This window comes from Ictalurus furcatus, chromosome 23, assembly GCF_023375685.1.
Source record: "Ictalurus furcatus strain D&B chromosome 23, Billie_1.0, whole genome shotgun sequence".
Lineage (NCBI taxonomy): Eukaryota > Metazoa > Chordata > Actinopteri > Siluriformes > Ictaluridae > Ictalurus > Ictalurus furcatus.
The window spans coordinates 9171246-9186455 of NC_071277.1; the positions used below are offsets into that span (position 1 = coordinate 9171246).

The 15210-nt window shown below is 38.5% G+C and overlaps 2 protein-coding genes across 2 annotated transcripts; one reads left to right on the plus strand and one right to left on the minus strand.

The window, feature by feature from the left end:
- Nucleotides 1-978: 978 nt before the first annotated feature.
- Nucleotides 979-6475, minus strand: plcxd2 (phosphatidylinositol-specific phospholipase C, X domain containing 2). The gene is made up of 4 exons (XM_053611120.1): nucleotides 6267-6475; nucleotides 5038-5504; nucleotides 4346-4587; nucleotides 979-2447 (listed from the first exon to the last, which is right to left on the minus strand). Exons 1-4 carry the CDS (start codon nucleotides 6364-6366, stop codon nucleotides 2288-2290), a joined length of 969 nt encoding a protein of 322 aa, XP_053467095.1. The 5' UTR covers nucleotides 6367-6475; the 3' UTR covers nucleotides 979-2287.
- A 1522-nt stretch (nucleotides 6476-7997) lies between these two features.
- si:ch73-264p11.1 (uncharacterized protein LOC100000923 homolog) lies at nucleotides 7998-11978 on the plus strand. Its single transcript, XM_053612142.1, has 4 exons — nucleotides 7998-8409; nucleotides 9551-9614; nucleotides 11311-11473; nucleotides 11583-11978. The coding sequence occupies exons 1-4, from the start codon at nucleotides 8267-8269 to the stop codon at nucleotides 11627-11629; spliced, it is 417 nt and encodes a 138-aa protein (XP_053468117.1). The 5' UTR covers nucleotides 7998-8266; the 3' UTR covers nucleotides 11630-11978.
- Nucleotides 11979-15210: the final 3232 nt, after the last annotated feature.

A 15210-nucleotide genomic window follows, 5' to 3' on the forward strand; every position in this document is an offset into this window, starting at 1 on the left:
GACACAAAACTCACGATTAAAGTAGACGCGGTCTTCACCGGGAAACGAGAACATTCGAGGCATGGAAAACAAACGAGACTACTGATCCAAACAATACTAACCAGGATCAACTAAAGCCACCATATAATAATGAGCCAAGTGCTCAGTCACCCAGGCATTTAAATAAAGAACATGATTCACTCAAAGCATGGACACCTGGGGCAAATTAAAGTCACTTAATACGAAATGCTCAATCCGGAAGCGAGCGAACAAAAACAATGTCACGTGACTCGTCAGGAGCCGAGCCAGTGCCCTCTGCTGGCCGTGGCGTAACAGCTGAAGGATGGGATAACAAGATATAACGTCAAGACAGAAATGCACAATGAAATGGGGGAGAATTAGGCGTAGTAATAGGGTGCACAAACTTTTGCACACAAAATAAACCCCAAACACGCTAAAACACTGTTCTCACTATAAGAGATGAAAGCACACTTCATTTCCCTGAATATTTTCTAACCATAATAAATCTCGGTGTGTGTGTGTGTGTGTGTGTGTGTGTGTGTGTGTGTAAGGAAACTGTCGTTTAGAATGAAGAATCTAAACTCGGTCATTAAGGATGGAAATGAAAAGCAGAATCTGGAGGAGAAAGGAAATGGTGCATGTAATGGAGGCAGAAACAAAAACCCTGTGTGGAGACGATTAGATCTCTTGTTTTCTTCTCTCTGTATTTCAGTGAGGCCTGAAAATCCAATCTGGGAACATTCCAGAACTTCTTCTCCCTCAACAAGTTCGATTGTGTTATGTATTAGAATGACACGTCATACTCTTTAGCTGTTTATAGTTACATTCAACAAGTCAGTTCCTGTTCTCACTTACGTTACAGCAGCTATAAACGCTCGCTCCCTCACCCGCTTCTCTCTATTCTCTCTCTATTCTCTCTCTCTATTCTCTCTCTCGAAACAAAAATGAAGCTTATCTGAGCGACCCTTGTGTGTGTGTGTGTTGTTTTATACAGAGACGGAACGTCTAAACATAGAGTTTCAGAAGAGAAGAGTCTAAATGGAGAAACTGATCATTGTCAGGATCTGTCTGGCACAAGCAGCTGCTCGCGGTCACTGTGGCTTCTGGATAAATCAAACCTCTTATACAAACACACAGCAAACTTCCCAAAATGTCCGCAGAAACAATCGAGCCATTGGCGTAATTACACAATGAGTTTGTCACCTTCCTTCTTTTTTTGCTCAGGCAAGATAAATAATTTCTTTCCAGCGGAAAAATAAAGCATTTAAAAGCTGATGAGATTCGAGTGTTTGCTCCTGACCTGAGCCCTGAAGTGCAAACCTGCAGCCTGGTGGAGAGGAAAGAGAGGAAATAGACAGAGATGCTGAGATAGAGAAAGCGTGTGTTCAGCTGAAACCCAACATTACAGCAGAAATACGCTCGAGACACCAACCACAAAACTGTCCCCATCTTCTGCACCAGCATTCCCGACTTTCCACAACCAGAGAGCAGACGATTACTCAGAGCGAGCAGAAAGGGAATGAACATCACAAATAAATTAGATTTACCTCATTACGTTTATTAACCCTGAGTGTTAAAAATAAAAATAAAAAATAAATAAAAAATCAAATGACCATGTATTTTTTTTTTACAACAACAACAACAACAACAATAATAATAATCTATTTTAAAGTCAACTCCAATTAATTATTGGCACCCTTTCAGATGATTTAACATAAAATTATATTTAAAAAATTATTTAAAAAAACATCAAGTGACCTCTTTGCTACCCACTTTGCTCAACATGGGGCTTTGGCCAATTAGTAGCTTCTGCCTAACATGGGGCTTCTGCCCAGTGTGGGGCTCTGGCCAATCAAGGGCTTCTGTGCAACATGAGGCTTTGGGCAAGCAGGGGCTTCGGCCCAACATGTTTCAACACATGTTGTGCCCAGCAGGGGGCTTCTGTTCAACCTAGGGCCTTTTTCTCATCACAGGGCTTTGCCCAAACAGGGGTTTATGCCTGTCATGGGGCTCTCTCTGTCAGGCTGCAACCGAACACGACTTTTTTCAGCAAAAAACATTCATTTAGTGCACTGATGATTTTGAAACCAACAAAAATAAATAAGACTTAAGAAAAAATTTTCCATGTAAGAAAAAAAATTACATTCACTCATTTTAATGAAGGGTGCCAATAATTTTGAAAATAACGGCAGGTCAGTGATGATGTTGATGATGATGGTCATGTGATTTCTAAACTCCATGGAGGTGTCGTGACTTTGGTTGCGATGTCCTTGGGGTGCTGTAGGGGTCACGTAACTGCCTGGTTCGGTGGGAGGAGGAGAAGGTCGTTGAGTCTGATGACGGTGTTGGCAAAGTCAACCAGCTCCACAAAGTCTGAGGTGATGATGTTCACACCATCCACACCCGGTTTCTGCGTCTCCACCCACGCCATGATGACCGGCAAGTTCCTGTGCGAGACAGGAAACACAACTCATCAGCAGCGTGCCTTCATTTCAAACCCAACCCTAAACTGTCAATCACCTCATTAACCACACCCTTTAATTCATCCTCAAATAACTCCTATAAAATGCATTCATCATTAGGAAAAATATCAACTAACTAAACCTGTAAGAACGACAGAACACTGTTTCTGAAAATAAATTGTGGAGCTGCAATTTAAAGTCCCCATCAAATGAAATTAAAATGGACATTTTGTGGCTGTTAGTATGAATATGTCAGCCTTAAGGTTATCTATAAGTTTGTGCGCTCCAAAACAATGACAAAATTCACATTTAGAAGATATGTGCATTGAAAATTTACAGTCTCTTTCTACCACCGATACAGATTAACAATTTTGATGACATCATTCTGCACTTCAGATTTTCTGTCCAATCAAATGCTCTCTAGAATCTGAAGTATCCCACCCACAACATTATAAACATCCATAGTACAAACTGCCAAGCATTGCTTAGCCCATGCTGTGAGGTAGGCTAAACACTATTAGCTATTTTAAAAAGGTGGCAGAGCTACTCCATATGTCCAGCCCTGACTTCCTGTTTCCTATTTCAGTGGAACTTACGTCAACACGTCGAATAGCTTTGTTCGTTTCAAGGCACTTCACGGGTACGTTTGGCTCCTTTCCTATTCACTAACATGGGAATGGGCGGGGTTAAACAAATATACTCCAGCCAGCCCACTAGAGGGCCTCGGAGACATTTTGGCCTCAGTTTTGACATCCAGTAATATATACAGTCAGTGGTGTGTGTGTGTGTGTGTACACAAGAGAACGAGGTTAAACCCAACTAATCGCTACAGACTGAAACTTCAAGCAAAAAGAGAAAGTTTTCCCTCCTCCTTCAGAACAAACCCAGAAAGTGAGAAGCTCTAGTGCAGTTTATCCTGGAATAATCTTGGAATAACAAACATTCCCACTTCCTCACGCATACGCACAATTACACATCTTCCTGAGAGTCTGACGATGGTGTGACCAGGTCACCTACTACATCCACTACCACCACTACTCCTACTCTGTCTCTGTCTCTCTCTCTCTCTCTCTCTCTCTCTCTCTCTCTCCTGTTACTCATAAGCTGGAGGTGTGAGGCGAACGTGCTAACCACTAAGCCACCGTGTGCCCACTATTTCCACATGTTCTAATGAAAATAATTTTGAAGACTATAGATTTTTACGTTCTATTTTGTGTATGTCAGTGACCCCTAGTGGCTACTTTAAAACTGCATTTTACAACACTAACACTTCACCCAGCAAACAGCTTGTAATATGGCCGGGTACAGAGTTTTATGGGTTGCTATACTACATACTAACATAACATAATATCCTTACGTGCAAAAAAGATGCACAAACATCTTTTATCGATGTACCCAATGCATTCTTTTCACTATTAGTTATAACTAGTCCTTGTGTTGATCACTTTTTCTTCAATGATAGGATTATAGGTATAGAATATAGAACATTAGTCTATATGAAGAAGATAACATGAATATAGGATATATTCTGTGTACTATATACACGTTATGTAAGGAATGAATCACAACAGGGTGTGCTGTTTTAGGAAACTAATTGTTTTATTCCTCTTATACTACAGCAATTACAATTTAAAAATAAAATGTATTTAAGAGTAGTTACATTTAAAGTTGTGGAAGTTGTCACTTTTTTCGGCCTCTTGAAACGCAGCTTGTCAAATGATTAAAAAATCACAACGAGTAAACTACTCTGCGCTGAAGACTTGAGTTACGGCTTTACCTCTGACTGTTACTGAGCGCCAGCACTGGAGACTCCTTCTGCAAAACGTCTCCTTACAGAAAACTTCACCAGAATCAACCTGCCTTAACCCGGTTCGTTAACTCACTTCTCGACTAGGTAGTTGCGCAGTCCCCGCACAAGGCCTTTGATGATGGTCTTGATGCGAGGTGTGAGGATGGCTTGGGACACGTGGAAGCTGCCGTATTTGGCCCTCTCGCCCAGCGTGGTCTCCAGGAACTGGATGAGTTTGGTGGTGTCGGTGGTGTTGGCCCACGGCGCTGGGATTTTACTGCCAGGCCACATCAGTGGGCAGCTCTTAGCGGACGGGTGGTGATAAAACACCAGGACCTGCGAGTATAAATACAAAATAAACGAGCAAAAATATGAACTTAACATATAAATATAACCGGGCGTCTTCATGACAGGAAGTAAGACTGTAATCTCTGAGATTAGGGTCAGTGCACAGTAACACCTCCGACCTGACCTACAACATTAGAGACGTATTTAATCGTATTAGAGAAATTTGTTTAAAGTAAGCTTGAACATTGTTATTTATAAAACATGGAGAGCTGGACAATAAGTCTGACTAGAAATAACCTTGAAAACTCCATTAAAAACACTAGTCTAATAAATAAGCATGAATATGCAAATTAGAGCAAGTCCTTCCGCCATACCTAATATCTAACCGCTTAACTGTTATTAATTAGCTCGCATGTGATGTCAGTATGAGTCAGGATTTACATCCTGATTTGATTTATTCAACATATTACATTCAAAAGCTTAAAATCTCCAGAGCACCTGGTTCTTTTTCTCCCACAGGTAGTCCAGCGTGATGTCCTCCACCACGTTGATCTTGCACAGCTTCGATCCAAAAACATCCTTGAGCATGTTAATGAGAAAGCGATGGTGATCGTCATTCATGGCGTAGTGATGGTTGAAGTCCAGGAAGATGACCTCTTTGCGATGAGTGTTCAGGAAGGCGTTGATATCACTGAGTCCGTCTCGCACCCTGAGCCCAAACAGGCCGTGGATGAAGTAGACCTCGTGGTCTGTTTCTCCAGGTTTAGACGAGACTCGGAGGTCAAAGTAGCGAATGCCGACTTCCAGCTGCTCCCTGAAGGTCAGATTCTGAGTCATGGACCATTTCTTCATCACTTTTTTGGCCAGCAGACGGAACACGAATGCTAGGTGCTTGACGAACGCCTTCTGATCAGGCCCGACCGGAGCCTGTTCGTCCACCCAGAAACTAAAGGAGTCGTGAGAACCTAAAGTGTAGAGCAGAACCGGAATGCAAGTTCTAACATAGCAGCAGAACTTAAAAGGAGTGGTTTATCATGGTTAGCGCCCCCTATATTTTTCCAGCCTGGAAAAAACATCAACATAATCCTGAAATGAGAAACCTAACAATATTGTAAGTCGGTTTTTGTAAGGTATTGTAGGCGTGTTGATGTGTGGCGTGAGTGAATTAATCCTAGGATAAGAGCGGATTCTTTCTCAAAATGTATTTTAATTTAATTATTTCCAGTTACCACTGATCCATCCATCAATCCATCCATCTTCTATACCGCTTAATCCTTTTCAGGGTCATGGGCAGTTACCACTGATTCGCCATCAGTGACTTATTCTCCATCGCCGCAACAAATTTAAATGAACGTTAAACAGACCAGATCTAACAAACCAAACGATCCCGTTTATAAATCTTCCTTCTCTCAGTATTCATTATGTGATTGTTACATGCATAGAAGCACTTTTAGCAAAAACTTCAAGATTTAATCAGGAAGAAATATAATAAAGTTGTTGACTAAAAAAAAAAAAAATTAAAGAGAGACTACGTCATATGAAGAATTAACCACAAAAAAACACTTTCTAAATTTCCTGCTCTGCCAGAATAAAAAAGTCCACAACATTATCTTTCAAAGAATCCAATATCTGTGTGCATGCTTACATAACTGAATTTTTAATGAATGAATTTCTTCAGGACTAAAAGGAGCTCTTGGTGGAGATAATCAGGTGAATTACAGACCCACCAGGCACGGCGAGGTATTTAAGCGGCATGGCGGTGATTGAAGGACACAGGGAACCCATCCAGTCCGCATTGCTGGTGTCACCTGTCGGCCTCGTCTTCATCTCCCTGCTGTGTGACGTCACTAAAACGTGTTAAAATTCATACCTGCTAATCTGGCGTTGATGAAACCGGTGAAAGCGTTGCGAGGCTCATCCTGACTGTGCGACTCAAACCGGGGGAGCGTTTCTCCGAGCGTTAATCAGATTAGCCCTAAATCACTCTCTTTATCCTCCCTGCTTTCCTCACTAAGGGAGCTTGAGATTAGCCCCACCCCCTCGCCTGGTGATAGCCAATAAGAAGCAGATATTTAAAAACCTGTGCACTGATTTAGTACATTTCTGCACAGACAAAAACAGCCAATTAACAAAACATTAATTAACCTAATTAATAATCATGTTGCTATTTGAATAAGCAAAACCAGATGGGAAACAATATGGACACCCTTAAGAGAAAAATTAGCAATCATCAAGAAGTGTAACTATGTCTGTAAAATCAGAACTTTGTTTGGTTTGGTGTTCTGGAGCAATAAGGCGTGTGTCTACATCATGCCATGAAAGAGGATGTCAGGACTTCAGACAAGTAACCGTTGCTCTGTATCAATCTGGGAAAGGGTCATAAGGTCATCTCCAAACAATTTGAAATTCACCATTCTACAGTGAGAAGGATTGTTTACAAATCGAGAGCCTTCAAGAGAGTTCTCAATCTTCCCAGGAGTGGGCGATCGCCGCAAATTCACTCCAAGGTCAGACCTTTTTAATGCTCAGAGATATAAAAATAAAACCACAAGAGCTTCATCATGTGACCTTCTGGCCTCTGTGAACACACAAAACGTTTATGTTCATGACAGAGGAGTCAGAAAAAGACCGAACAAGTATGGCTTTCATGGAAGGGTTACTATAGGAAAAAGGAACTTCTGAAAAAGAGAAGAAGAGTTCCCTACTGGAACAGGGTTGGTCACCAGTGCTTTAAACCTTACGTATTTGTTATTTATGTCTTTTCATAATACACAAGCAGTCGATGGAAGGTCGATGGCAGCCGGGCAAGACAGCAGCATACTAGAAGTAGTTTACATTTACAAACAGGGAATTGCTAAATATGTTTATGTAGACTGCAAGTAGGGACAAGAACGTTTCAGTCAATACTGTATGCAGACAACTGGATCATTTCAGCCTTATTATGTGCTTGTAATTAACCTTGCTCTGCTGTTTAAAGCTTGAATGGTTGCACATGTTTTTAAAAGTGTGCAAAATGTCTACAGCCATAGTGTCACGTTTAGACATGAAAGCATCTGTGGACTTAAAAACGAAAAAAAAAAAGCTGTCCGTTTATACATTATATAGACAAAGGTATACTGTTATAGTGTACAATGGATTCTACAGTATTTATAGAGAAATCAATAATCAATACTTTTCTTCAAACCAGTCGCATGTCCAGAATTCAACAGCACCGTAGTGTGATCAATAACACTATCAATAATCAATAATCCTTCACTTCGGGTGTCTGATATTTACAAAAATAAACATAAAAATAAAGTCTGTGGAGAAAAGGAAATGAAGTACGAAGGAACTATGATCTGTAGGAAAATCTTTTTCGTTTTAAATTTAGTGTTTGCAAATTGGAAATGTGCATGAACACTTACTACGCACGCACACACACACACACACACACACACACACACACACACACACACACACACACATTTCCTGTGTGAAGTATGACATTACAGCACACAAACAGACTGTTAGGTTGTGCAAGGTTCTGGAGAAGTTACATTCACTTAACATCAGTGATGGATCTTCTACCGTTCTGAGGATTTTTATTTAGTAAAACTGATTTAATATTGACTTCAAGTCTACAGTTGTTTTTTTTTTATTTTTTATTTTTTTTTAAATTCGTGGTTCAGTTGAAGAGGATTGTGTTAGCAGTTCCCGTGGAGGTTGTTGAGGCGACTGAACTGGGGTGATGGAGTACATGGATCTCCTCTTCTACCATGGTCCCATCACCAGAGAACGTTGCGAGGAGATCCTGTCTGCGAAGGGAAAAGATGGATCGTTTCTCATCCGGGAAAGCGAGACCATCCATGGAGCTCTGTGCCTCTGCGTCTTGTGAGTGTTGGTTTATTTTATCCGTTCGTCAGTTTGAAGTTTCTTCTTCTGTAGAGCTTCAGATAATAAATGCAGGCAGGTGTAGAAGTCTGAAAAAAAAGAAAAAAGCTGAATGAAGAATGTGTTATAATGAAGCTTCACATGTACAGATGTTATCTCTTTAGTCTTTCAGTTTCCCACACTATAACTTCCTCAGAACCTGAAGAAGGCCACATTTATACCAAGACATATCTTACCTAGCAATACATAACTACAGCATTTAAAAAAAAGAAATCTCTCTTTATCCCTTTATTCTTTATCCATGTCACACCCAAAATACATCCAAGGTCCTTCAGGGCCTCATTAAATAAAAACCTTATTGCCTGTTTATTTGATAAATCAATAATTATATTATAAATTGTTTGTGTCACCTGTTGCATTTCTTGCAGCTGCTCTGGTTGTTGTTATTGATCTTTTTAAAAATGATATATTTTTAAATATTATATGATTTAAAGTACACAATTGTTTTTTTGCAAGTTAGCATTTTACACGTCGCAACCAAAAAACTACTTCTGTTTTGTTTTTTACCCTGAACTTGCAATAAAGAGTAAAATCATAATTGTTTAAATTATTTTTTATAAAATATATTCCTTCTTTTAATGTCAGGTTTTTCATTTCATTTAGAGCTCTTGTTTTTTGTTTTTAAATAATGAGGCTTATATACTGTCAATAATATATTTTTTTAAACTCATATGAAATATGATCAAATATAAAATAATAAATAAAAGTTTAGTTTTTGTTTTTACTATCATAAAAACAAAATAAATTTAAAAAGATTGCAAATGAGAAAGCATAATATTCTAATTTCTGGCCTTTTTGATTAATTGAACAATAAATAATCAAAACCAAGATGCAAAGGAATGCATCTTTGCTTCTTAATACTATTTATTTATTTATTTATTATTAATTATTATTGTTATTAGTATTTATTATTTGCAACATTGAGTGTTAGGAAGGTGCTATGGAATGCATTACAGTAATTATTGTTATTGTATATGTAGCCTAATTATTATTATTATTAATGTTGTTGTTGTTGTTGTTGTTGTGAATAATTTAACTGGTGCATGTTTGCCGTTAACAGATTTTCTGTTTGTTCCTACAGCAAAAAGAAAGTGGTGTACACATACAGGATCCTACAAACTCATTCTGGATATTACACTTTACAGGTCAGTGAGAGAAACATCATCATAACACATTAAATATTCATCGGGAAGCTGATTTTATTTCAGACCATGTGGCTTTTTAATCAACATGAGATACAATCATGAAGTACAAGCTATATGCAATTTATTTCACGCTTTAAAATCACGTCACACTTATAGGACTCGTTCCTCCTTGCTGATGCGCAGGGTTTCTGATGTGTTTCATTAAAACAAACTGCAACTTATTGGCATCTATTCTGAAAAAATGTGCGAGTCAGTTGCTAATTGGTCTTAACACAGAGCTGTATAAAAATTACAGTGAGTGAGTACACGGTGAGATATTTCCACAGGAAGTATTAACACCATGCGTGCATCTTTCTTTTAATGTGACAGTTCTTTAAACGAGTGCATGTAGAGGTAGTTATTTTCTTTCTCATTTTAGCAATTAACAAATAATATTTTGGTAAGTTTGACAATTTAAATTCTTTTGTTCTGTCAAAACTTTATTAATGTGTATAAGCAATATGGTCATGAGCTCGAAGGCCAAACATTGCTTATTGCTTGTATGCAGCTTTTTGTAATTGCATCCGCCTGCATGTATTATTTAAAAAATTTTATGTTGGTACCTTAAAAAAAGAGGAGTTAAAAATTTGTCATCACCCTCTTGGTCTCCAAACCTGATTTGAAAAAGAAAAGGCAGCGTGTGAGTAAGAATGATAAAAAGAATGGATATAAAGCTAAAAGGTGGACATACATCTAAGTCATTAGATAATATCACTGATCACTGCCTGGTTCTGGGTTACTGATCGGACGGTCGGGGGTTCAAACCCCGGTGCAGCAAACCTGCCACTGTTGGGCCCTTAACCCCGTCTGCTCCAGGGGCGCTGTATCCTGGCTGACCCTGCGCTGTGACTCCAACTTCCTAACATGCTGGGGTATGCAAAGAAAAAAAGAATTCCACTCTGCTATAATGAATACGTGACCAATAAAGACTTATTATCATATCACACAGGGGGTACAAACTTTTGAACTGATATAATATAATAAACTAATACGACCATTCGAGCATTTTTAATGACCTTTGTGAGACAAAATGTCGCTGCAAATATTTTATTTTGCTGTAAGGTGAACAAACTTTTGCGTATTCATGCTGTCGAAAGGTTTCTGTTTAACACGCTCGTTCTCTCAATGATGATACGTTATCGTTTCTGTAGTAACAGCTCATTCACAGAGACTCGTACGGTGGAAGCGCCACTCGTTTTAAAAGTAAGGAGATGTTTATGTAGCCGTGATGGAATGAGTCTCCAGTGTTTGTTATTTGTAACAGTCAGAGGAGAGTAACGCTGTAACTTTTGAAGAAATTTTCTGACGTCCTCAAGACAGAAGCATGTACACTTGTTTGCTGCTTCTCGGAAAACGAAAGATGACAAGCTGGACTTTTTTAATGTCACGAGAGAGAATAAAGGGAAGCTGGTGAGGGAACTTATTTATGACTGCTATTAACACAAATGGGAACAGAAACTGACTTCACTGACATGCCTCAACACACAGTATAATATGTTGTTTATATATATATATATATATATATATATATATATATATATATATATATATATATATATATATATTTAAAGTCTTTGCATTGTTGATAAATTGCTGTGGTGTAAGAAGAATAAACCTCTGTGCTGTTTTGGGAAAATAATCCACTTTGTCTTCTCAGAGCAGTGCAGGGGTACAGGAGAAGTTTTTTAAGACGCTGGAAGATCTTGTTCATCACTATAAGAAGAGAAATCAGGGTTTAGCAACTCGTCTACGTTACTCTGTGAAGAGGAAACAAACAGATCAGGAATCTGTGATCAGTAACGATGAACCAGACTACGAGAGTGAGCGAAAGAACCCTCACAAACAATTCAACTTATTACTTTAGCTTCATTTCACTAATACACATAATAGAGCTTTTCTAATTCCTGCGTTTTTCTCTTCCTCTCTTAGACGTGGATGCGGCTGATGATTATGTCGAGGTGCTGCCAGACGATTGATTCTTTTGTACTGTAATTTTTTTTTTAACCCAATTTTTTCACCGATATCCTCAAGCTTTCGGGAGCCAGAAACAAACAGTGGGTTTAAAATGAACTGCGGGTCATGAGACGAACTTGAACTCTCGTGTTTAGTCTTTAAGACTCATCGTTGTTCCTCCTGTTTAAACCAGTGCAAACATAATATATCAAATTAATTGTGAAGTTAAAAATATTGGAATCATTCTCATTTGATAGCTGCTTTGTCTAAAAGTGTGCACCGGGTGAATAAATGTAAATGTTGTAAACTTGAACCAGGCTTTTATACGGTATGTAAATAAATATTTCTTTTGGTTTATGGACATGTCTAAGGGAAAATTCTTACATGCATTCTGAAAACTGTAGATATGGATTGTCACTGTTTATTAATTTTACAGATGGGATAAAGAGACCGCTTTAGCAGTTTACTAGAGTTTTAATATTTTATTATGGGAAAAGGGCAGAATAACTCCAAATAAAGACCAGCTGTTTCTGTAGGATTTGACTTCTAAAGCCGTGATCCTCAAAAAGCTGACAAAGCCTGTACGGGGTCTCACTAGTCGAAAGGAATCGATCAGGAGAGGGGTATAAAAGAATTTCAAAAACATTAGATGAACCCTGGAACACTACAAAGGCCATCATCAAGATGTGGAGAAAATGGAGCACCATGGTGACATCACCGAGAACAGGACGTTCCTCGAATATGTATAACAAGACAAGACAAAAACTTACCAGGGAGGCTGCCGAGAGACCTACGGCAACATTAAAGGGGCTGCAGGAACATCTGACGAGATTCCTCTCTGTACATGACAACAATCTCTCATATTCTTCACATGTCTGGGCGATGGGGTGGGGCGGCTAGACGTAAACCATTTATCACAAAAAACATCTAACCTCAACTAGATGACACCAAACCATGTGGCAAAATGTGTTACGGTCTGATGAGACCAATTCCAAAAGGTCTAATAATTCCATAATTCCAAAATGTATGTTTGGTGCAAAAAAACAACCAAAAAACAGCACATCACCAAAAGTACACCATCCCCATGGTGAAGCATGGTGGTGGCAGCATCATGCTTTAGGGCTGCTTTTCTTCAGCCAGAACTGGGACTTTTATCAAGCTGGAGGGAATCATGAATGTCTACAAATACCAATCGGTTTTAGTGCAGAATACGACGACGACCCAAAGCACACGTCCAAATCAACAAAGCAACGGCTTCACCAAAAGAAGATCAATGTTTTTGAATGACCTAGCCCGAGCCCAGACCTGAATCCAACTAAAGATCTGTGAGGTGACCTGAAGCGGGCTGCGCGCAGGACACGCCCTCACAATCTGATGGATCTAGAAGGTTTTTATAAGAAAGCGTGAGAAAATATTGCCAAGTCAAGATAATAAAATTAAAAGGTGCTTCAACAGAGTATTAGTTTAGGGGTGTGCATACTTATACACACAGGTTATTGTTATTTTTTCTTTTTCTTTTTTTCCCCTATAAGATTTTCAGATTGTTTTTCACTTTATTTATATGCTTTGCAGTTGCACATTAACGATGAGAAAAGATCTGTCATGATTTATCTTAGTCTTGTTCTTTTACTTCACAAAAACCTGCCATGTAGAACAGGGACGTGTGAACTTTGTATACCCAGTGTATATACAAGACTGAACTCCAGTTAAATCTGTCTGTCTATCCATCTGTCTGTTTTCATGTTTGGTTAACCACACATGCCCTTGTTTCCATCCTGATAAAAGCCATAGCGGTGGAAACAGTAAATATAATGTATTATTGAATTCGGGTGGAAAACGTGTAGGTGGCTGCAGACTTTATTTGTCGTCATGGATTTTCTTTGCATTGATAAAGAGTATGTGAACATTCAGTATGTGAATAATAACTCATGCTCTGTGGCCCGTGCACTTCAGCACTTCAGCTCCATATCAGCTCTTCATAATCAGTCATCAGTTCCACTACTGATTTCAGACTTCATTCTGATACTGAGCTGAACTTATCTACTGTGACAATAACTCTAAATTCATTTTACAAAATAATAATTTTGCAAGTGGATGGAATCGCAACTGAACAGTGCAGTAGAAACGTGACATATAATACGATTTTAATTCTGAATTTAAGTCTAATTCTGATATTTTAAAAATAATGATTACTGTTCACTGTGTTCATTGTATGTTAGAGAAGATTTGCACGAGTCTTCTAACTTTGGGGGTATAATTATATTGAGTAACGACAGAGTAATTAATTCATTATGATTATTATTATATATTAATTATAATTTTAAAAAAATGAAATAGATTTTGAAAACTTAAAACCTGTTTTATTTATTTGTATTCTGAGGGCAAGTGACTTAGAAGAGGAGAAACCATAAATAACAAGATGACTTTTTTTCAAATAAATATAATAATAATAATAATAATAATAATAATAATAATAATTATTATTATTATTATTATTATTATCATTATTATTATTATTATTAGTAGTAGTAGTAGTAGTAGTAGTAGTAGTACAGTGCTGTTCTGATGTTTTTGTGTATATCTCGTACTAAGTAAACACACAATATACTTTTTATTAATATTTTTTTTATTGAAGCAAAAAAAAGTTATCCAACACCTAACACCTGTGTGAAAAACTAATTGCCCCTTAAACTTAAAAGGTGGTTGTGCCACCTTTAGCAGCAATAACTGCAACCAAACTCTTCTGATAACTGGAGATCAGACTTCCACTTACTTCTAGGACTTACTCCTACGCTTTGGATCATTGTCTTGCTGCGTAATCCAGTCGCGCTTGAGTTTCAACTTATGGACTGAAGACTGGACATTCTCCTTTAGGATTTTCTGGTAGAGAGCAGAATTCAAGTTTCCCTCAATCACTGCAAGTTGCCCAGAACCTGAAGCAGCAAAGCATCTCCACACCATCACACTCCCTCCACCATGCTTGACCATAGGTATGATGTTCTTTTTGTGGAATTCTGTGTTTGGTTTATGCCAGATGTATCTGGACCCCTGTCTTCCAAACAGTTCCACTTTCATCTCATCAGTCTACAGAACATTCTCCCAAATGTTTTGAGGATCATCAAGACGTGTTTGAAAAAATTCAGACGAGTCTTAATGTTCTTCTGGGTTAGCAGTGGTTTTCACCTTGCCACTCTTCCATGGAGGCCATTTTTGCTGTCTTTCTGATAGTGGCGTCATGAACAGTGACCTTTATTGATGCAAGAGAGGCCTGTAGTTCCTTTGATGTTGTCCTTGGCTCTTTTGTGACTTCCTGGATGAGTCGTCGCTGTGCTCTTGGAGGAAATTTGGAAGGTCGGACACTTCTGGGAAGGTTCACTACCATGCCGAGTTTTTCCATTTGGAGATAATGGCTCTCACTGTGGTTCTGTGGAGTTCCAGAGCCTTTGAAATAACTTTGTAAACCTTCCCAGACTGAGATATTGCAATCACCTTCTTCCTCTTCATTTCTGGAATTTCTTTCAACTTTGCCATAGTGTGTTACTGCGTAAGACCTTTTAACCAACTTCATGCTGTTGATAAAGTTCTATTTAAGTGTTGATATAAT

Bases quoted from the DNA above. Each gene is read 5' to 3' on its own strand.
- si:ch73-264p11.1 (XM_053612142.1), top strand. From the start codon at position 8,267: ATGGAGTACATGGATCTCCTCTTCTACCATGGTCCCATCACCAGAGAA. The intron at 9,615-11,310 runs GTCAGTGAGAGA...TTGTCTTCTCAG, and splicing joins CTGGATATTACACTTTACAG to AGCAGTGCAGGGGTACAGGA. The intron at 11,474-11,582 runs GTGAGCGAAAGA...TTCCTCTCTTAG, and splicing joins CGATGAACCAGACTACGAGA to ACGTGGATGCGGCTGATGAT.
- plcxd2 (XM_053611120.1), bottom strand. From the start codon at position 6,366: ATGAAGACGAGGCCGACAGGTGACACCAGCAATGCGGACTGGATGGGT. The intron at 4,588-5,037 runs GTGCTCTGGAGA...TTATACTCGCAG, and splicing joins TGTGGGAGAAAAAGAACCAG to GTCCTGGTGTTTTATCACCA. The intron at 2,448-4,345 runs GTGAGTTAACGA...TGTCTCGCACAG, and splicing joins CGCAACTACCTAGTCGAGAA to GAACTTGCCGGTCATCATGG.